This window comes from Sprattus sprattus (genome assembly GCF_963457725.1).
Source record: "Sprattus sprattus genome assembly, chromosome: 9".
Lineage (NCBI taxonomy): Eukaryota > Metazoa > Chordata > Actinopteri > Clupeiformes > Clupeidae > Sprattus > Sprattus sprattus.
This window is the reverse complement of record NC_137928.1, coordinates 14673649-14697200: the sequence shown is the minus strand read 5'-3', so window position 1 is coordinate 14697200 and position 23552 is coordinate 14673649. Positions and strand designations below refer to the sequence as shown.

At 42.4% G+C, this 23552-nt stretch overlaps 1 protein-coding gene and 1 pseudogene across 2 annotated transcripts; one reads left to right on the top strand and one right to left on the bottom strand.

The window, feature by feature from the left end:
- Positions 1 to 355: 355 nt before the first annotated feature.
- Positions 356 to 20423, top strand: hif1al (hypoxia inducible factor 1 subunit alpha, like). The gene is made up of 15 exons (XM_080845293.1): positions 356 to 480; positions 9229 to 9419; positions 9745 to 9917; positions 11215 to 11299; positions 11601 to 11716; positions 12445 to 12632; positions 13852 to 13958; positions 14224 to 14371; positions 15027 to 15250; positions 15868 to 16004; positions 16295 to 16384; positions 16706 to 16860; positions 17544 to 17649; positions 18056 to 18176; positions 18562 to 20423. Exons 1-15 carry the CDS (start codon positions 455 to 457, stop codon positions 18639 to 18641), a joined length of 1947 nt encoding a protein of 648 aa, XP_080701419.1. The 5' UTR covers positions 356 to 454; the 3' UTR covers positions 18642 to 20423.
- Positions 20424 to 21185: 762 nt separating this feature from the next.
- On the bottom strand, positions 21186 to 22349 carry LOC308370318 (P2Y purinoceptor 13-like; annotated as a pseudogene). Its single transcript has one exon. The product of its transcript is annotated as a P2Y purinoceptor 13-like (transcript).
- Positions 22350 to 23552: the final 1203 nt, after the last annotated feature.

The window sequence follows — 23552 nt, the reverse complement described above, 5'->3', positions numbered from 1 at the left end:
CTGCTCCTAGCTTGGAAATTATGTTACACACACAACTTTTCCCCACACAAAACAATCATATGGAATAATTCCTTTCATTGGCTGTAATCACCAAACAAAATTAAGCCTTCCTTCTAAATTATAATGACCATATTTGATGACAAATTGTGAAGGAACAGTTGATAACGTCAGTAACAATTCCCAGAAGTAGTACTATAAATAAAAAAAGGCAGTTTCTTTTAAGCCACGAAAAGAAATTGAGTTTTAGTTATTTGAACTATGAGGAACCCTTTTTTTATAACACCGTCGACTTTTACTTTGACAAAATAAGACCATTTTTAACTGTCCATGTTGTACAGGGACTCGCTGGCGCCCCCTCACATCAAACAAGACACGCATTGCTTGTGGTTTTATTTATTGTAGAACATCTACGAGAGGGTAAACGAAGAGTAGGAGTCACGTTTTACATTTCAGCATGGAGGCTGCTGCTGAGCCAAAAGGGTAAGATACTTGATATGTAACCTACTAAGGAGTGGTTCTCGCAGAATAGTTTTGTTTCAAACATGATCGAAATTGGTCTGGCATCATAGCAAGGGTTGGAAAAAATTGCTAGATGAAGTGATGATAGCTAGCAATTTACCCAGCTTCCCAGGTTATGTTCTATACAGTCTGGCCAAATTCAACTACACCGAAGACGTTTGCAACTAAGTTGACACCAGTTGTTAATTTCCCTTGGCCAGAACTAAATTTCAGACTTCGTGAAGCCCTTCATACCAGGGCTGTCGTAAAGTTATGGCCGTGGACGAGAGTTGAGGATTTATGCTAACATCAGACATTCCACAACTCAATATAGTGTATTATCGTTGTTATTTTGCTGGCAGAACGTATTGCAACATCCCTTGTTTCCCTGCATAGTAGTTACTTTGACTTGGATTTACTTTGCATGTTTGACAGTCGAAACTCCAAAGGCCAGGATAGTAACAGTCTTGTAACAGATAGTAACAGTCATTTAGCCTAATGTCCCGATAACAACATGAACGCCTTGGAAGTAGGTGAAATCACTATTTCGTGAGCAATCTACGGATGTGTTGGTATGTGTTTATTTATCACTGTCACGTTATCGATGGCAGAAGTTGACTGATTTAGTCAATCCTACATTAGCAAACAGACGGACTGAATGCGTCTGCACAGTAAACAATGCAAGCCGACTGAATCTGCCACGCTTCTGATACAGAACATCTGCAAATCTCATTTGAGTTGCCATGCGCTTCGATAAAGCTGCCTTGATTTGTCGTTGGAGTAATGACATGACGTAAAAGTATATAGATGTTCAGGAGATCCTGAAACGTTTGAGAGTACATTGTGTTCTCTGCGCTTTAAAGACCAGCTGCATGTTGCAGGTTTCCTCAGCCCGGCTCACACACTGTCCTCAATATCTCTCTCTCTCTCTCCTACAGACACACACACACACACACACACACACACACACACACATATGGAGCGAGAGTGAGGAAGGCTATCACCGGTATATTTTATTACAGTTGCATAACTGCCTTGGCCATTCTTTGTGGCTGCTTAGGACAGGTGAACGAGTTTTTCCCTAGGGGAATTGTCCTCGTCACAGACTAGTCAGACAGCAGTGGAATAAGACTCCTGTAAGGCTATGTTCATGCTAGCGCAGTGCATGTATGTCTACTGTACAACAGTTGCCAAGAAAGTGTCAGGTCTCCCCAGCGTGTGTGTGTGTATGTGCTGTTCAAGGACACAGTGTTCCTGCAAACACATCTCTGCACTCCCAGGATTTCCAGCGTGCCTGAGTTCTCGTGTGTGTATGTGTGCTTTCTGTCATGATCCTATGGTAGCTTACTCATGCCAATTCAGAATAGAATAAGGGAAATGGACAGTTACAATCAGGTGTTCTTCACAAATCTCTCCACTAGTAAGCACCACTGATTTTTCCCATGTTTTTTTTTTCATAGTTTTTTTTTAGCTCTCCTCTGAGTTACTTCTCTCCTCTCCTTTCTTAAAGAAACAGTAATGCTTTTTTTGTGTTAAATTCCATGCATGACTTTGTCTGTATTCTTTTAACAAGGCCAGACAAATGCAATTAAGGGTTAAAACAGACAAGAAGCTCATTCCAGCACCTTTTATCCATCTTTAAGACACATTTATGATTTCACAGCTGCTTCTGAAATGTTTTTATTTATGAGTTGCCTGTCTGTATTAGCAAACTATTTGTTGATTTCAAATGATTTGTCAAATATGTGATAACTTCAGAGATTGTTGACTATATGATTTATGCTGTAGTCTCATCAAGAAGTTGTAGACCTCAAAGTTATAGACCTAACACGTGATACATAGTTTGTAAAGTCCTTTATGTTATATCACACAGGCCCCTTAAGTCCAACAGCATACATAGCTTAAATGTATAGGCTAAACATAACTTCATCCAGACTTTATTGGCTGCCTGGAAAATTCCAGAACTGATATAGCTAGAGGAATAAAAACATACTGGAGATTATGTGTTGCTTTGAGTGAAAGTCACCCTGTACCAGCAAGTCACAAGGATCCCTCAGTATTTCACACAGTATATCATGTAAAGGCGGGCCACATGCCAAGGCTAGCTGATGCTGCCCATGCCAGACACACGCACAAAGGTGTGGAATTCTACCTCATATGAAGGGGCCTGTATGGGATGCATGGTATAAATAAATGGTAAATGGACTGCATTTATGTAGCGATTTTCTACTCATAGAGCACTCAAGGCGCTTTACAGATGAATGCCTCAGACATCTACCCATGCACACTCCGATGTCAGATGCTACTGTCTATTAACCTGCACATCAGGAGCGGTTTGGGGTTCAGTGTCTTGCTCAAGGACGTTTCGACACTTGGTGAGGAGGAGTCGGGGATCGAACTAGCAACCTTCCGATTGCTGAATGACTCCTCTACCTCCTGAACCACTATTGCCCTCTCAAACAAAAACAAAATAGATCCCTTCAGGACTGCATGAGCCAGAGGACTAGACTGACAGATGAGGGCCCTCAATCCATGGCCATGAAGCCTTCCGTCAGAAGTAGTTTTATTTATTAAACTACACATCCTGCCTCTGACTGACAGATAAGCACTGCAATACTGCACATAAAAGCTGATAAAAGAGGAGAAGGAGATGGTCTATCTTTTCCCACCATCTGTGCTTCGCGCTCCCAGGAGGCAATGTGATTTTCTGAGCCATGTCCCCATGTAGTTCCATAGCATGTGCAGTGCTTTTGCGCGTGTTGGTCAAGAGAGAGAGGTAATTTTACTCGTATGGGTTGGTCTCTATAGGCTACATTGTTTTGGCCAGTCTTGCAGGAAGTGTGTTTGTTTCTCCAAAGCAGGATTAAGGGAGTTGAGGACACGCTGCAAGCAACCATCCTCTCAAACAAGTACATAGCCTACATCATGCGTTCAGACAGTACTTGTCTCCTTAACATCTTACCAAGACTAAAAATGCAGCCATTTATTTGTTCAGTGCCTGGCCTCTCTTGGCAGTTGGGCCGGTGATGTCAACAGTGCTGGTGTCATCCCTGTGCCAGATGAGTTGGCAGACCTCCACTAAGCCTGCTTCCAGCTATTGATACACAACATTAGGTTATTATCTAGCTGAGAGTAATTACAAAGTGCTTGGAATTCAGTCATCCTGAATGGCGGTCATCCGAGGGCAGGCTCGGTAAGACAATGGCCCAGTCAACTTTTGACAACAAGTAGTAGCCTACTGAATCTTCTGATAGGGTGCTTAAAAGTAACAGTTTGCAACAATTATACTTCAGGATTAGGGGTGGGATAAGCAGTTTTACCTTAAAATAACAGCTTGAAAAAAATTGGGGCGCTACAATGACTTTTTATATGGAGAATCGCCTCCGTGTCATTGCAATACCAGGGTCCATAAGCATATAACTGCTGAATGTAGAATTGCCTGACGCCGCCCGGCTTTCTACTGTCTGCCGAACTAGTAAGTAGCTTATTTGCCGTCTTGCTTTGTCTTGTGTTGCACTTGCTTGATGTTTGACTGTGTTAGGACAGCTGTTGAGTAACTAGTTTGTCATAATGTCAAAGTCAGCACATTTAAAGAGATTTCGTAGTTTTAGCCTCTAGCATATCGTTAGCGAATAGCAATTGATTCTGAATGCTTCTTTAAGTTTCTTTTGACAACAAGTAGTAGCCTACTGAATCATCTGATATGGTCCTTTAAGTTTCTTTTGACAACCAGTAGTAGCCTACTGAATCATCTGATAGGGTGCTTTAAGTTTCTTTGCCTTCAGCATTGGTATGCATTTTGTTGAGAATTTGTTCTCATGGCTTTGGAAAAAAGGTACATAATGTTGATGAAGATATTTATTTTTTAATTAGAGTGAGAGTGCATTGGTTATTGGCGTTGCTGTACTTGTTTTCATTACTTGGGGCAGTGACCAAAAACATATTTTTTACAGTCATTGCTAGTGGCTGTAAGGAAGGCTAGACTATATTTCATGGCAATGATTATATTATCTTTCAGATAGCCACGACAGGGAAATTAAGTGTGTAAAAATGGTGGAAGACTGTAGGAGCCCGATTCTTTCCAGAAAAACACAAATGATAGACAATTGAAAACAAGCGGTTGGTAGCCACGCTCCGTCACATCGCCTCAGTGTCCTGTGTTTTGAAGACGACTAATTTCATCCAGCTGACATTTTGGGTGCAGCGGCAGAAACTCTCCCCGGCCTCAGGTCTCAGCGTGCCCCATGCCGACCCTATAGGATCCCGCACATCCCCCCATCCTCACGTAGACCCCACACATAAAACATATAGCCTAGAAACACACTCACATCCCCCCATGATCACGTAGGCAGCAGGCACACACAACAAGGGTTGTCAGTTACAGTTTCTCAAGTTGCAAAACGAAGACATTGTTTCAGAAAAGGTTGGTATTAATGAAAGGGAGTGATCTGAAGTTTTGCAAGGGAAGACATTCGTAATGTTGCTGTCAACAGTCTGATGTCTGAAGATGCTCTTGATCACTCACAGGTTTAAAAATCAACATTCTGTGTGAATTAGCAAATTCAGTGCTGTTTTAATGCATAGATTTAAATTGTCATTTTTTTTTGTCATGCAGTTTAAGGTCTACAGTAGGAGCCTGCTTAAAGTTTAGCCCACATTTTCACATATTTGCTTTTTATGACGTGCATTAGATAACTCAGCTCACTTTATTTGACCAGTGGCTGGGCTGCAAAATGACAAAACCATTGTGTGTAGATTAAAACCCAGCTGCATACGGCATATCTCTTGCGTGACTGTTGCAACAGGTCTTGTTTCCCTTTTTGATTAACAGCAGACTACAGACTACCGCCACCTGCTGGTATGGAGAGTTATGTCCTCTCGTACAGGTGCAGAATAGCTGCAGTCTTTGCGGTGTGTTCAAGTGCAACCTTTTGGCCCAGATACAGGCGACATGGGGCAACAGTCAGCCTTTATCGCTGCAAACATTTTTATGACAGTTTGGTGTGTCTCTGGCTACACAAAAGGTTGTGTTTCTGTGTTGCACCTCACGATTCGATTCGATTCCAATTCAGAGGTCAACGATTCGATTCTAAACCGATTATCGATTATCAATTCTAAACTGATAAAACTATTATCGATGCATTTTTACTAGTGCTGTCAAACGATTAAAATATTTAATCGCGATTAGTCGCATTTTTGTCATTGTTAACTCAAAATTTATCGCGACTAATCGCAAATTTGTATCTATTCTAAATGTCCCTTTAATTATTTTTTTCCATCATTTTTATTTTATTTTAATGCTTTTATCAACATGGAAAACTGGATTGGCTTGCTTTATGCAATGTTTTATTTGATTGAAAAACAACAATGCCAAACAGGGCGGTACAAAATACAATTATAAAGTGCACATTTCAGATAAACAAGGACTCTATATAGTACAGTTAAACCATGGCTTAATATTTTCATTTTTTCAAGTTTGCTGTGAACACTGAAGTCAGGCCTCTTTTTTTTTTTTTTTATGAACTGTAACAGTTAGGTTACCAATAAAAGGTAAGCCTACTACTTCTGTGCTTTCAGCCAGCTGCCTGTTGACATTTTCAGACAACAGTGAAGCTCACTTGCACAACACAACTTTTAAAGGTAAACTTTCTATTCAGAAACTTTATATCATCCATTTCGCCGTATCGCATTCACCATTCACTCAAACGTAACGTTAGCCTACTACACAGTTTGCGAGGCCAAAAAGAACGTTAATGTAAAAAAAAGAGCCTTTTTTTTTTTTTTACAACGCGTTAATTACGCGATCAAAAAATTGACAGCGTTAAAATGGGTTTGCGTTAACACCGTTAATATTGTCGTTAATAACGCTTTAAACTGACAGCACTAATTTTTACTTTTAAAACATTTGAGTTTGCTACTCTGAGTCTAAAATCACTAGTTACTTTGTGTTTGATAATTAAAGAAAATCAACAGATGAATTACTTTCTCTATTTTTTTATTAGAGAAAAAGCTTTTCCTTGTCACAATTTTGACTTTCTATGAACAATGAAATAATCGATGCAGCTTGCATTTCAACATAAAATGGATGTGTAAAAAAAATAAAAATAAAAAAATTGATTATGACTTTTCTGAATCAAGACAGAATCTTTTTTTAAGAGAATCGAGAAAAATCGAATAATCGATTTTTTTCACCACCCCTACTGTTTTTGGTGGAAGAGAGTGTTCCGTGAAATCCTGCAATCTCTCTAGATATTTGGATTTGTGTCGCACTTAAGATTAGGTAGAAATGCTACCCCGTTGTCTGGTAACAGAAGTGGACGTGAAGAAGTATCATGCTTGAGAAGGAAAGGGACTGTTTTGTCTGCAGCGCATGTGGTAAAACCAGCCTTCTATGTAGACTACATACAGTGGGGAAAATAAGTATTTGAACCCCTGCCGACTTCGCAAGTTTGGCCACTTGCAATGGAATGTGTGATCTAGAATTGTAATGGTAGGTGTATTTTAACAGTGAGAAACAGAATATCAACAAAAAAATCCAGAAAAATGCATTTTATAACATTTATGACTTTATTTGCATTTGATGCAAAAAATAAGTATTTGAACCCCCAAGCAAACAGCAAGAATTCTGGCTCCCAATGGCCAGTTATGTGCCCAAAAAGCACACAGATTAGTCCTCATTAGGTCTAACAAGGTACACCTGATCTCAACTGGTGACCTGTATAAAAGAAACCTGTCCAAAGAATTATACTTCACACCTTCAACCTCACCACCATGGGCAAGACCAAAGAGCTGTCCAAGGACGTCAGAGATAAGATTGTAGACCTGCACAAGGCTGGAATGGGCTACAAAACCACCGGCAAGCAGCTTGGTGAGAAGCAGATAACTATTGGTGCGATTATTCATAAATGGAAGCAACACCAAACAACTGTCACCCGCTCTAGGTCTGGGGCTCCATGCAAGATATCCACTCGTGCGGAATCAGTGATCATTCGAAAGGTGCAGAATAACCCCAGAACTACACAGGGGGAGCTTGTGAATGATCTCAAGGCAGCTGGGACCAGAGTCACCAAGAAAACCATTGGCAACACACCACGCCGTCATTTTTTGAAGTACTGCAGCACTCGCATGGTCCCCCTGCTCAAGGAAGCGCATGTACAGGGCCATCTGAAGTTTACCATTGCACACTTGAATGATTCTAGGGAGGATTGGGAGACAGAATGTGGTCAGATGATACCAAAATCAAGCTCTTTGGCATCAACTCGACTTGCCGTGTTTGACAGGGGGGGGAATGCTGAATATGACCCCAAGAGTACATCATACCCACCATCAAGCATGGAGGTAGAAACATTATGCTTTGGGGCTGTTTCTCTGCCAAGGGTACAGGACGACTCCACCGCATCAAGGGGACTATGGATGGGGCCATGTAACGTGGAATATTGGGCTTGAAGCTCATTCGATCATTCCCTCCCATTGAAAACACAACCTTAAAGATTTGGAGAGGATCTGGAAAGAGGAGTGGACCAAAATCCCTCCTGAGATGTTTGTAAACCTGGTGACCAACTACAAGAAACATCTGACGTCTGTGCTTGCCAATAAGGGTTATTCCACCAAGTACTAAGTCATTTTTGTCAGTCAGTTTTGGGGGTTCAAATACTTATTTTTTGCTTCAAATGCAAATAAAGTCATAAATGTTATAAAATGCATTTTTCTGGATTTTTTTTGTTGATATTCTGTTTCTCACTGTTAATATACACCTACCATTACAATTATAGATCACACATTTCTTTGCAAGTGGCCAAACTTGTGAAATCGCAAGGGGTTCAAATACTTATTTTCCCCACTGTAGTCTATATAACTGTGTTCACTGTGCATAGTGGGCTTTTTATTAATCTTTATATTGACAAATAGATGGATCAACTAAACAGTACTGAGTTACATTCCTGCGATTCATTGTCTGTTCTATGTCGTTTTTCTGTTTCTTATGTAAAGTAATATTTATTGTTACACCAGGTTTTTATTGCTCTTAGCTTGACTGTTCTCTCCCTTGTTCGTCGCTTTGGACAAAAGCGTCTGCTAAATGACTAGCATAGAAACATATATGTAAACTTAAATGTAAATGAGATCAAGGCTGTGTTCATGGTCTTAAGTGTTTGTTTATAGACAAGTTTGTAGTGATAAGTCTGTATCTGCCATAGCAGGGAAGTTTATGGACATATTTGTTACTCCCTCTCATTTGCCTTCCTGCTATCATTTTTCCTTATCTAATGTCGGTCTCTCACACAGTCACACTCATAATTTATTCCTCTCATGCAAGCATTTCCTGTCCTTCTATTAGTATTCCCTGTGTCCTAAGCTCTCTGTGAGTCTTTGACTTTATCTTTCATCTCCTGTGCCAGTTTTGAGTCAAGGTTTTCTCCATGTTCTCCAAGAGAATTCGTTCTCTGCACTTGGATATCCTCTCGAGGGACTTAGACAGAATGCTATTGTACATTACACAGCTTCCATTGATTCTGTCATTTCACTAAAATACAATAGCTAGGCTATAAAATACACATGAAATTCAACTGAACTAAAATACAAAAGATAAATATATTCAAAGTTGAATCACATCTGACTGCTTCAGTATACATTATACTGTTATATATATTTATATTATATATGGACTATATTATATATGTTGTCGGTAACATTCCACTCACATGTATGTGGTTGTATTCGGTATCTCCCTAGGATGAGCTCAGAGTTGCGGAAGGTGCGTTCTCGTGATGCGGCGCGCTGCCGGCGTAGCCAGGAGACAGAGGTGTTCTACGAGCTGGCGCACAGCCTGCCGCTGCCCCGCCGCGTTGCCTCGCACCTGGACAAGGCCGCCATCATGCGGGTGGCACTCAGCTACATGCGCATGCAACGCATCCTTGCCACAGGTGGGCGTTCACGCGCAACACAAACGAATTCACCTCGGGCCTCTGAGCACACAAAGAAAACGTGTAGGGTTGTATTGGAAAATCAAAATGCCCACTATGGACTGATGCCACAGACAGCATACATATGAGGATGACAGATTCATTGTTACACTACAGAATCTGGTTAAGTGGGCTCAATGACGCACTTGTGCCAAGGCAGACCACAGCCTTAAACCAAACACTGTTTCTTTCCACTTCAATGTAGACATACCAATACAAAGTGTGGGTATGTGTATGTGTGTGTGTGTGTGTGTGTGTGTGGGTATGTGTGCGTCTGGTCCTGCAGGTGATGCTAATGCAGAGCCAGCCCCTGACATAGAGGAACTGAGGAAGAGTGAAGAGGAGGCCACAGACAGCCTCTACCAGCATGCACTGGACGGCTTCGTCATGGTGATAACTGAAGATGGTGACTTGGTCTTCTTGTCTGACAGCGTGAACAAGCACCTCGGGGTCAACCAGGTTAGCTGAGCTGAGAACCTCAACTGTTAGGGACACCTGTTGTAGAATTGTTGTTGTTTATGTTTTCAGAATTAATTTCAGACGTGTTTTTTAGTACTAGTTCACAATTTAGTTTACTAGTTTTGTACTCGTTTACAATGGAGCGCCCCCTCCGCCTTGTATAAAATACCTTAATACTCTTTATACACTATATAAATGGTGTATTTATATAAGTGTGTTTTACTCTTTTGACAGTAAGACCTGCTTCACCTTTAATCAATTGTTGAAACCGTTCCAGAATGTCATCCATTGTTTGGTCCAGATTAAATGGCATTTTCACCTTGTTGTTTTGGCCTTGGTCTTCCTGCTTCCTTACCCAGCAGGAACGCTTAACCGCTCAGTGTTCTTCCCCTACGTCACTTAATTCACCTCCGCCCGCATTCCACCCCCCTCCCCTCGGCTTTTTCCCCAACTCACCTGTGGATCGAGCCCTGGGGTGGCCCCTGTGGTGAGGTATTCCCTATCTCACCTGTTGATCGAGCCCTGGGAGTGGGGGGGGGGGGGGGGGCCTGTGGTGAAGTATTTAGCTGGGATTTCTGTCTCTGTGAGGCGCTTTAGGACCTTGGCCAAATAACATGCTAAACACACCTCCTCCCGGTTCATTGCAAGGACTGATTAAACGCTTAATGTTTTCCTGAGCATTGCGTACCCTGTGGTTTCACAGGCGCTTTGACTTTTGGCCTTTGGGAGACTTTATAATGTCATCTAATAAATGAATACTGATTTAATAAAAATGTACATGTTAAACTGTACCTCACCCACCCAGCCCTATTCCCACGTTGTATCTGTCAGGATTCAGTTATGGAGAGTGGAGTGGAGAGGGGAACTGACCTAGATATTTTCGCTGGTTCTAAAAATAGATGGATTATTGCCTCGAACATCAGTAAACAGAGTCCAGACATGACCATACTGCCCTTTCTTAGCCATGGACACACTGTTACATGGTTTTGGGGGATACATTTGTTTTCTGAAGCTTAGATGATTATAATACACAAGATACATTGTTGTTTTAATGTGTCTTTTTAAAAGTGGAATGTAGGCTAACGCTCATTCACACAAACTTGTCTGTGTGCAGAATCTGCAGATAGGATACGGTTAACAAGTATTAGCATAGTCTGTAGTCAATAGCATGACGGGTATTTTCTGTGTACCTCATGTGTTGCACAGTATGGCGTGTTATATTTGACCAATACTTCTGTATCCCTGCATTGACATTAGTGTTGTTCTGTCTTGTGTCCTGTGCTGTGCTATTCTTTAGCTGGAGTTGCTTGGCCAGAGTGCCTATGACTTTGTCCACCCGTGCGACCAAGAGGAGCTGCGTGATCTCCTGACCATCAAACCAGGTACACATCTGGCAACCTCCCTCCTCCCTGCTCATCCCTCCTAGTTTAATTACAGCCAAGTTCAGATACACATCTGGAAACCTCCCTTCTAGTTTAATTAGAGTCAAGTTTAGATCCACATCTGGCAACCTTCCACAGCATCTCCAGTGGCTCGGGTGAAACTGTACCTAACCCCTCTCAGTTTAATTACAGAAAGCATCAAATGTATGTTTGCTAACCCTCAAACTGTGGTCAGCCATGCCAGTTTAAAGACAGCTGTGTCTTTGTATTAACTCCGAACCTCCCTTTCCCCTCCCTGAAGCACCCTTCAAGAAGACACAGAGTCACAGACAGACGGAGTGCAACTTCTTCTTGAGGATGAAGAGCACGCTGACCAGCAGAGGAAGAACAGTCAACATCAAGTCTGCCACCTGGAAGGTAGACGCAAATAAATCACACACTCACACACACACACACACACACACACACACAGAGTACTTATTAACCTGTTAACTCTTTCCTGCTACCGATAAGGGAAGCCAGAACAATGCACCCCCTATACTGTGTAGGGTTGGGTTTTTCTGAGTAGGCCTCGTATATTAGTAGAAGCGCACCCACACACAGTAACTTCCCAGATCCCGAAGGCCAGAAAAACATACCCCCTGCATATGCATTCACACACACACACACACACTCACGCACAGTCAGCTGCAAGTTGGGTCTAAAAGTGACGTTAGCGCTGTGTTGTTTACCTTGGCTTGCTTGTTGATTTAGCTCTAAATGGGGATATTCATCACACTGTTTCTGTGCAGCGCCTTCTCTTCCAGTGGGTTTAGCTGCTGTGTGTGAGTTCAGAGGACTCACTGCAAAGGGCCGCAGGCCAATCCTGGTTACATCATCTGTCTTCGGCCTGCACTCAACTAAGTCCCTGTCCTACTTTGGGATTGCTCAACTTAACTGAAGGAATGCTCAATAGACCCACCTACAGACGGTCTCACACACACACACCATCATAAAAGCAAAGGGCTAGATTGGAGGGCTTGAACCATGCCAGAACACAATCTTTTGTGCAGCAGAAGAACCATGTCTTTGCCCCTCTTCAGTAACACTCTCAGGGCATTCGTTACGATCATGCTACTTATAATGCTTTTCATCCCCTTTCGAAGGTTCTCCACTGCACGGGCCACATGCACCCCTACAGGGCCGAGGGTGAGACAGCGCCCCCTCCTGGCGGCTACCTGACACTGCTGTGTGAGCCCGTCCCTCACCCCTCCAGCGTGGAGTTCCCGCTGGACTGCAGTACCTTCCTCACACGCCACAACATGGACCTCGGCTTCACCGAGTGTGACGGCAGGTGGGAAACGGCCTAAAAACTCGCCAAACACATACAATACAACAAACAAACACATACAATACAACAACAACAACAACAAGAAAGAACTATAAGCATGGGATAGTGGGGGATGGGGTAGTGAGAGTTCAAAAGTGAAACTGTAAGGGGAGGGTGGGGAAAGATGAGCCATTTTTTTTTTTTTTTACTTAAATTGACCTATAGCCAAGGGAATATGAGACAGAAATGTAATAAAAAAGTGTGCTTTACTCAAACAGAATATAAAACTGTACACTCTCAACTGTATGTTTGGCATAAAAGCAAACATATTAGCCTATAAACTTAGCATAGCATACATATCAACATGCAACATAATGCTCTGATTATCCGTATAGCTGCAAACTTTGTATAAACACTAACATGTGTGTAAAATGGAAAATGCTACTTCAAAATGGCAAAACAAGAGTGATGCTTTTACACCATCCACCAGGAAGTAAACAAAAACTAGGCCGACAAGCACATGACTTTGGAGCCCCATCTGTTTTTCCACTGTAATTACATGCCATTACAGCTAAAATATAAAATAGAATGTCAGTTATTCATTCTTCAACACTAATTTTAGCACCAGGTATTTTACTTATATTCATGTTAACATGAGGGGGTAGGATGAACCACTGGTTGACTTACCCCCAAGGCTCTGGCTCATGTTTCCCCACAGCCACCATTATGGGAAAAGTGCCAGTTCATCACCATATCTGATGTAACCTTTTAAGACAGAGATAACTTTGTGTTAGACTGATTATACCTGATATGCCAAAAATCCTCTTTCACTGAAAAAATTAAATAAAAAATGGCTTGTTAAAACATATGCTTACCACATCTTCTTTCTTGCACAGCAAGTTGAATATGGAGAGTGCAAACTAAATTGAGGGTCACATGCTCAAAAAATTGTGTATGGTTGCCGAGAGACAGGTGGTGGGTCAACTTATGCACTGGCTCGTCTTGCCACACTCTGTGACCCATATGGCTTATTTAACTCTCCAACTGCCACCGACTTCTGGAATACTTTTGGGGAAGTTAAGTTGAGCTCTGTGGAACAGACATGCTCATTTAAATGAGAGTGGTAGTGCTGCAGCAGTGGTGAGTCTATTATCTAATGATGTGGTTATGTGTGGGGTACTTATGTGTGAAGCTTGCAGCGAGCTCTCACTCAGTTTTTGAGCAACACTTCCTCTGCCTGCAGGGTAACAGAGCTTGTGGGCTATGAACCGGAGGACCTGATCGGCCGGTCAGCCTTCGAGTACTATCACGCCCTGGACTTTGAGCATGTGACCAAGAGCCTTCAAACTTGTGAGTTTTCATTAAAAAGTGTCGTATTAAAAATGTGTGAATGAATGGCGATCAACAAAATAATTGTAGACATGTTTGAGGAGTGAGAGAGGCACTAAAAGTCACTACTTTTATTTCATTTCAGATAAAATATACATGTCAATGTCATAACACAATCCTTTTTCACAGTGCTTACTCTAAGTCAATTATTTTAAGTCATTTAAGATAAAAGCCTCTGCTAATATGCTAATACTTGTAAATGTCATGACACAATCCTCTTCCACAGTGCTGTCCAAGGGGCAGGTGAGCACCAGACACTACCGCTTCCTGGCTAAGAGCGGGGGCTTCGTGTGGGCGGAGACCAAGGCCACGGTCATCTACAACAGCAGGACGTCCCAGCCAGAGGCCGTGGTCTGCCTCAACTTCATCCTCAGGTCTGCCTCTGAAAATATGTGCATATATCAGGAACACGTGTAATGCAAAGTGCCATGCCCGTGTTTCTAAGTGTTTTTAAGTCTAAAATCAGGCTACATCATAATGCCAAGTGAAAGGAGCCTGTCTAGACGGCGAAAAGATGCAAAGCAACAGAATGAATGTCTACATATAAGCTTTAAAGGTTTTTACTGAAAAGAATATATTCAGTAACCCCTTTTGTAATCACCAACATTTGTATTAGTATCTGTAATTTAGTTATTTTTTGTCTCAGTAAATAACAGGTACAGGTCAAATAAGTAGCTTATTTGTGCTAATTTTTTCTAATTAGGATTACCGCAATGATATTATTTTGGAGACATAAGATTTAAAAGATGAACATGATATATTTAGTTGTTGACTGATATTACAAAGTAATTGCATGTGATTGTGTAGCTGTTGGTGGTTTCTGAGGGTCTGAATTGTCACGAAGTGTTGAGAGTATGGCCATGACACATTATTCTTGGTTCTGCTTTCCATGCCGATTCATCCTGCTGAGGTAACAACCACCCCCTCTTTCTCTCTCTTCCTCTCTCTCTCTTTCTTTTTCTCCCTCCCTCTCTCTCTCTCTCTCCGTTTCTCTCTTTCTCTCTCTCTCTCTCTCTCTCTCTGTCTTAGTGGGGTAGAGCAGGCAGAGGTGGTCTTCTCATCGGAGCAGACTCGCTCCACACCAAGCCTTGCTCCTCCAGAGGAAGTCAAGGTGGAGTTGCTGCAGGTGGAGAAGGAGGCTTGCAGCGGTGGCACCTCCTCCTCAGGGGAGCTCTACCTCTGTCTGAAGCAGAGTCCAGAGGAGCTCCTGCAGCTTGCTCCCGCACCAGGAGACACCATCGTCCCCCTCACAGGTGGGAATGGACACGTCCCCTTTCACAAAACAGCCTGAGGATATTTACTGTGTTCTCACAGATAGTTAGGTGTGGGTATGGTAATCCAGTACACATGTTATTATGTAGTATAGGGGGAGGGGGGGTGTAGAGGTAGGAAAGGTAAGAGGTAAGAGGGGAAGGTAGGGGCGATGTTAGGGGGGTTTCTTGAAAGAGAGGGACACCCCTTTTCCGATAGTATTTGGTGGGCCACTGTACTATTTATCAAGCACTCACTAACAGTTGGGTAAAGACACATCTCAGCACACATACTAAGCACTCGTGCAGCCATTTTAAATATACTTGCCAGTGGACTCTTTTTGGGCATGAATCCAATCCAGACAGTTAGCCATCAACACATCCCATCCGAATATCAGGGCAATCCTCAGCAGACTTCTCAGTATACTCACTGACAAGTGGCCATTCCTACATACTGGATGAATGGACCCAATAAACGTCATGCTACTGCTGATGAAACTGCAGCACATATGCGTGTGTGCTTTGGAATGACATGTTTTCGGTTCCTATGCTGTTTTACTCGGCCTGATCCTGTAAAGTGGGCTCATACATGTGTGTTGTGGCGATTGTTGATTATGCAGAGTGTGCGGACCTGTGTTTCTGCCGTCCGGAGAGCCCAGACTCACTGCCCGATTTCCCCAAAGAGCTCTGCAGCCCCGAGCTGCGCCAGCTCCTCTCTCCCATCTTCGACCTGCCCCTATCTCCAGCACCAACACTGGTAAGGGTCTCATCATATCTGTCTCAGAGACTTTGATTACTCTCACTTCTCTTTCTCTCTCTCTCTCTCTCTATCTATCTCGCTCTCACTTCTCTCTCTCTCTCTCACACTTTGTCTTTCTCTCAAGCCGTTCCTCTTGTGGGACTTTTAAAAATAAAATAAAATTGAAATGAATCTCTCTAAGTAAAGTATGACTCATCAACTTTCTTTCTGCTTTCCATGTACCCACTTACTCTCACTTCCTTCTCCCCCCCCCCCCCCCCCCCCCCCCCCTCCCACTCCCTCCTCAGGTCCTGCAGAGTCCACTCAGTGAGGCCACTGGCGAGGTGGAGAGGTTCTTTGCCGTTAAACCAGATGTACGTGGAGAGAGCTGCACAGAGGTACTGGTGTTCTCTGATAACCACACACATCTCCACAGTGGTCAGTAGTCTCTTCCTCCGTTCTGAGAGATCATCATTATCTAGATCCTCTTGATAAGCTCACGGGGAGAGACCACAGTAACGTAGGTTTCACTAGGAGAGACCACAGTAACGAGGAGAGACCACAGTAACAAGGAGCTGTGAAGGAAAGGCAAGCGGCTAAAATGCACGTTCCTTCTAGAAAGCTGACAGAAAGACAGACAAACAACCTATTTGGTCCAATTTTTGTGAAGAAAGTGTCTAGGTTGAAGTTGCAGGTGACCATTCCCTGTTGTCCCTCAGGTTGTGGACGAGATGGACCTAGAAATGCTGGCGCCGTACATCTCTATGGATGACGACTTCCAGCTCACCGCACTGACCCACTTCACTGAGGCAGACGCTCGGGCCCCCACAGACCCCGCCCCCGGCCTGCGCTTGTCAGGGCCCTCCAGGAAGAGGTAAGCCACAGGGCACTGGTGGAGAAACAATGTTCAACAGCAAAGTTGTATATATTGTATTAATTTCACAACGGTTACTTCAGACGCCAATCACCAAAGTTGTATATGTTGCATTCATTTCACAACGGTTACTTCAGACTCCAATCACCAAAGTCTCCATCTTCTCTCCTCCACTAAATGTAACCATGGTCCCCAGAGAAGGGGTTCATTTTCCCAAAGTGTAGTTGAACAGCTACCATCGGAAACGGCAAGACTTAGATCACTGTGCACACTCTTGCATATTAATTAGGGCGCTTGCTCAATGAAGTTGTCAGGAAATGGACTAAAGGTAGTAAAAAAAAAATCATTTTTGGTATGATCTTCAAATTCATGTTGATGGTGGATGGTCATGTGATGGACAGAAAAACATATCAGTCATTCATTGGAGCTGCTCAGGCTGTTCATGATGTAGTTCTGTAGTCCGGGACAGATCACCCTGTGAAAATGTAAGAAAAGCTTTTGCAGCACGACATCGCCAAACTATATCCCAAAAAGACACTTGTTAGCCTGCTAGTATGCTTTTATTCGTGCCAACTGTGCTGTTGCTGGTGTTTTTGCATGCCTTTGAGGTAGTTAGCGTGGTAGTTTTTGCACCCAAACTCCTTACGGCTGCTTTAAAGTGTGGTGTGATTCTGCTTTCCCAGGCCCCATGGCGCAGAGGAAGATGTGCCCTCGCTGGTGCAGAAGTGGGAGAAGAGGCAGAAAAACAGCCTGATGGAGGAGGAACTACTACTGACACACAACCTGTTGGTGAGACGAGAAGCCTTTGTAGTGTATGGAGTCCAATGACATTTAAAGAAGATTACCTTGCTTTTGTCTAAAATTAGCAAGATTACTAGTTAACACCCAGCAGGCTTATTTTGGCTAAACAGCACTGCTGGCACTGATAGAAGTTAGCTAGCTGAAGCACTTGGCTATATACTTATGGACTTTCTGACCCAGAGCACAAATACGTATTACCCTGGTCAGTAAGTGTTTATCTCTCCTTCACATGGCTGCATACCATCAAAACATTATTTGAAGATGTCATAGTTACTTAGAAACATAACATAATATGGCTGAAAGAGGGAAACTGTGACTATAATAACGTTCCCTGAATCAGTACCCTTAAGGACCATAATTATTAATGGCAATTATTGTCGTTCTCTTTCTGCAGAACTGTTTGATGGACTCCGACGGTCCTGATGAGTTGGAGATGCTGCCCCAGCAGCGAAGCAAGCTGTTGACTGACAGAGATCCCCTCCTGGGAGCCACACCTGGCTTGTGTGACAGCATGGGTATGCATTTCATTAATACAGTAAATCAGTGTGTGTGAGTGAGTGTATTCAGTGAACAGTATGTATGTTTGTTTGTTTGTGTGTCCGTGTGTGTTCAGTGAACAGCATGTATGTTTGTTTTTTTGTTTGTGTGTGTGTGTGTGTGTTCAGTGAACAGTGGGTGTGTGTGTGTTCATTGAACACTGTGTGTGTGTGTGTGTGTGTGTGTGTATGTTTGATGAGTGTGTGTATGACTGTGTGTGTGTACAGTGTATGTGAGTGTGTGTGTGTGTTCATTGAACTGTGCGTGTGTATGTATGTGTGTGTGTGTGTGTGTGTGTGTGTGTGTGTGTACAGTGTATGTATTGGCTCTGAAGTGTAACTCCTGTAACTGTTGTTTCCCCAGCCCTGATGAAAGACACGTTTCTGCTCCGCCCCCCTGATCCAGTTGGTCAAGATATTGGCCCAGTGTCCCCCCTCACTTGAGACGGCATAAACCCCCCCACCCCTCACCCAACCATCATGTGACAGTCGCCTCAAGGAGGGTAGGGCCAGGGCGTGAGCGACCATGACATCATGATACAGTGGATTCTTGACAGATTGTCTGGAACCTTCGCCCAGTTGTATTGCACAAACCACCTACTGTACGTCATTCGTACATCCATAACAGGTTTAAACACAATACATTTCATCCAAACCTTTATAATAGTTATGGTTTTAATTAGCCAAATGTATTGCCCAAGCAAGTCTTATACCTAAGCTTTGCGATACATGCTCTCCAGCGTGATTTTAGATCGGTTTCAAAAACTCTTTTAAAACACTACTGCTGTTCATCATGTTGCATGTATGTAAAACTTTTTTAACATCACTACTTCACCTGTCAACAGTTTCAGTAGTGGACTATCTATGAAAATGTTGACGACAGGCTGTCTGTAGTTTTTAGTTCATAAGATGAAAACATCCTTTTCGTGTTTTCTGAACCACACAGGAAATGGAAGAGCTCTTTACAGAAGCAGAAGTGGTCAGCAGCACTCACGGCCTGTGTCCTGCTGTTAACATGCACCTAGTAGAGCTGTGTGCACTTGCTCTTATTTCTGTTCGAGACTCCTTGAGCAAGAAACAAGAGCAAGCGCTCACAGCCTGTGTCCGGCTGTTTACATGCAACTGGAAGAGCAGTGTGCGCTTGCTCTTGTTTCTGTTCGAAACCCCTTGAATCCATTTTGTTGCCAGTGGCGTGAAGTCCGTGCTGCTGTCGCTTATGTGTTTTTTGTTGTGACCCACAGTCTCATGGAGATTAAAGCCATTCCGCACACATTAGCTGTTTGTCCCAGAGTAGACTAAAATGAAATTAAGTCAGCTATGTCCTGTTTTGTAAAAACACAACCCTGACCTCAGCTGCAACCTCTTATCTCCATGGAGAAACCTGTAAAAGAACGCACAGAACCACGCTCTGCGGTGCTCTCTTAGAACCGGTGCCCTCTTAGAACCAGTGCCTTACGGCTCTAGCAACAAATGTACGCACAAGTTCTGTACACTACGTACAGATTTACTCCAAAAGCCAAGCATACGCACAAGTTTATACACAGTTTCAAGGGCTTTTCACAGTGAGGGCAGTCGGCCCCGGAGAGAGGGTTTCTTTAGGTTTTATACAACTAGATTACATCCAAGATGCAGTGGTATCCAAAATGTTACCTCAGTCTTCAGCAGTGGCATCAATTAATTATGATAGGTTATATTCCAATGAGGGGGGGGGGGGGGGAGAAAAGAATCACACCTGACGCATTATTAGCCGTCCGTGACATTTTTAAAGGAGGTTTTACTTAGTGTGTTTTTGACTGTTTTGTTTTTGCTATATACATTTATATACTGTTTAAAATGTTATAAGAGCCTCTTACTTATGTCAGCCATAATAAGCTTTGTTGTGTGTGTGTGTGTGTGTGTGTGTGTGTGTGTCCACTCTGTACATCTCATTGATATATTGATTATCAGTAGCATCTCATTGATATATTGAGTATCAGTAGAATAGGGGTAGAATATCATCTGACCTTTCTTCGTTTGTAGTTCATCAGTTTTCTCAATGTGGTTTGTATTTTGTCATTGTGGACATGCGTATATGAAACTCAAACATCTCAAGGTGTTTGTTTTTGTTTCAAGGAAACACACTAGATTTGTTTGTAGCCTCCTCTTCCTCTCTCAATCTCTCTCTCAAGCTAACCCTAGTAACCATGTAGTGTTGATCATGTAACTGTCTTAGCTCAAATAAACATATTTTAGAGATTTCAGTGTGAAGGTATTTTATTGTTATGCATCAGTAGTTCACTCACAGATTTGTCAGTGGAAATTGTAAGAAATCAATGTAAGCTCGTGCCACCTAAACCTACAAATCAGAAATTAGCTCTCAAGCCAACTCATCCAGTGATGAGACCAGTTTTATTTGACTATGAAGGATGAGTGTTAGTCTGTAATATTTGTGTACACTTGCATAGCTTTCAGACCTTAGTGGTAATAAGAATGGATTGTGTTCAGAGAGGCAGAACCACTTGGGACGAAATCAAGGGATTGCTAAGCAAAAACTATACTTGAATACATTAAAATGTAAAATATTGATTATTTTTAATGGTGTGATGTTAATCTTACAAAGTTGTTAGTTTCAAGAAAACTGAAATAGATGAAGCACACACAAAACCTTTCTGACAGATGTGTAGTTGTAGTCATTATATAGTTTATACAGCAAAATAAATATATATAATATAACATTGTATACTTTATATACAGTAAAAAATTATTTTATAATTCCATTAAAAAAATAAATTAATTTTACTTAAAATTAAAAGCTTTTAATTGAAGCAAGAGCACATGCCACATCTCAAAATCATATGCAAGAATTTAGTTTTAATACAGGTCATAGTTCAATTTAGTTTTAGCCAACAAAAAAATAACTTGATGTGTCGATACAATAAGCCCAAAGATGCAGCCTCAACCTTACAAAAGGAGAAACTGTTGACGCAGTGAGCTGTGAACTCTTCCCTTTCAAACAGAAGTGTCCTCTGTGTTTTCCTGGGCTGTTTTGGATAACCCATACCCAAATAGTCTGAGCTCATACAACTTCTCCCGAAAGGCTTTGCACAGCAAAATGTAGATAAGTGGGTCCAGGCAGATATTGGTGGAGGCGAGCCACAAGGTGAGGCTTTTAGCAACCTTCAGTGAAGCCCAGCGGCAGTTAATCTTGTTCACAACCTGCCGCTGGACGTAAGGGATGCGTGTGATGTGGTAGGGGGCGAAGCACACTAGAAACACCACCAGAACAATAAACACCCGGGCTTGGATCTTTCGTTTCCCCTCAACATTTGTGCTCCCAGAGTTTCGGTACGAGTCAATGACCTTCTTCGCTATGCACGTGTAGCAGAATCCAATGACAACTAACACAGTAAAGAAAATCACATTGCACTCAGTAACTACGGCTTTATGATACCGTTTCCCCAGGTCATTCTTCATGGCCATGCACAGCTCAGCAGTGTTGTTAGCAGGCTTCTCATTGGTGAGTACCATGGTGGGTATGGTATTTATGCTGAGATAGAGAACCCAGATAGTGATGACAACCACCCTGCCAAACAGGGCACTGTGGCCGAGCCGTTTGCCAGCGGGCTGAACAATCTTGAAGAAGCGGTCGAGGCTGATGAGTCCCATCAGTATCATACTCATGTACATACAGAGGTAGAAAACCACACTGCTGAACTGGCACGCAAACTTACGCAACACTTGCGGGGCCCCGGGAATCTCGCTGCCAGCCTTCAGCGGGATGATCAAGCTCATCAGAAGGTCGGCCGCGATGAGGCTCTTCAGGTACACAACGAATGACGATTTGGTCTTAATGTGCCAGGAGATCCAGGCTGCCATGACGTTCAGCAGAAGCGCAGGAACGAACATGACAAAGTAGAGATAGGAAACCACTAGTTTGACCTTGTCGAGATCCAGTCCACAGTCCAGGAGGGGAGAAGGTGATGATGCCATGACTGAAGTGCTCTGTATGCTGGCTATGGTAACTGCTTGATCAATGGGAGATCACCTTATGTGTCTCATATTCTCAGCAAAGCTTGAAAATGTGGCAGAAGAGGAAAAGCAACCTATTTTGTCTATTTTGTAATGACATCTGGGAAATGAAAACTGGATGTAACATCCTGTGCTGTCAAACATCCTGTTCTGGACTCTTACACAACGGCACAACATTTCAAAATGTGCACACGTTTGTCAAAAAGGTCACTAGCAGTGCATAATGCTTAGTACAACTTATGACAAATGTATCCATAAATTGCAATGAATAAACTAATTGCGTATTTCTATAACATTTTTAACTAAAAATATGAATTATAAAAAAGTTTCTACCATGGTATTTCTACATAGATTTATAGACATGTCAACTGCCAATTTCTTTATCAGTAGCATAAGCTTTGATCTCAAACAGTAACATACCACACTACCCACTGCTGTTACCTTCCCACACATTGTAGGAAAGCAACATATACTACTGTATGCCACTTAAGACTACACCTAATCAATGTACTTATCACCCAGTCACCCAGGTTAAAATAAGGTAAAACTGTAAACTGAAAATATTTGGGAGCTAAAAATGTAATGCAGTTGCAACCTGTCAAGCTACCTACTCATCTATCTGCGTAGACTCCATAGGCCTATCTAGCTGGTGGAAATAGCTTTGGCATAACTTGCTTAAACCTGAGTGGATTCATGTAATTGCTGGACACAGTGGGCACGGCCCCCTCATCTTCAGTTTCACAGCTTGCAATTCAAATTTGTTACATAAACTTCAGACGGACAAACATGAGATGAAATGTGGATCTAAAAATCCATGGCTTTATTAATTTACTGTATACTATCTACCCTAGTAGTATAGCCAGCATATTTCCTTATTTGTATTTTGAGTTATTTGTAGGACATGTTAGCTTCACTGATGCACCCATAATCCAATATAGGCTGTCATGACTTAAAGTTAAGGGATCTTATTTCTTCTGTAAAGTGACTGGTATTGTTATGACATAAGTCTCTTGTTTTAATGCGACATTTGAATATCATCCTTGGTCATACTAAAACAACATGGGTTACAACAATTACATTATACTTTTGTTCTGGTCAGCATTTGTTAATGTAAGTTAGCCACATAGCACACAGGTATGATCTTCTGCCCTTTCAAACTACCTACCTGTTGTGTCAGAGTGTTCTACACTGGAGTACTAGAAGAATAAGTACAGGGCAATGCTTGAACCAGAGAAAGGTTTGAGACTGTCACTGTCTACGAATAGACAGGCTGTGTGGACTTCACCATGCCCAATTATTACAATGACAGGTCTCCCCTCTCCCCACACAAACGGACAGACAAGCACG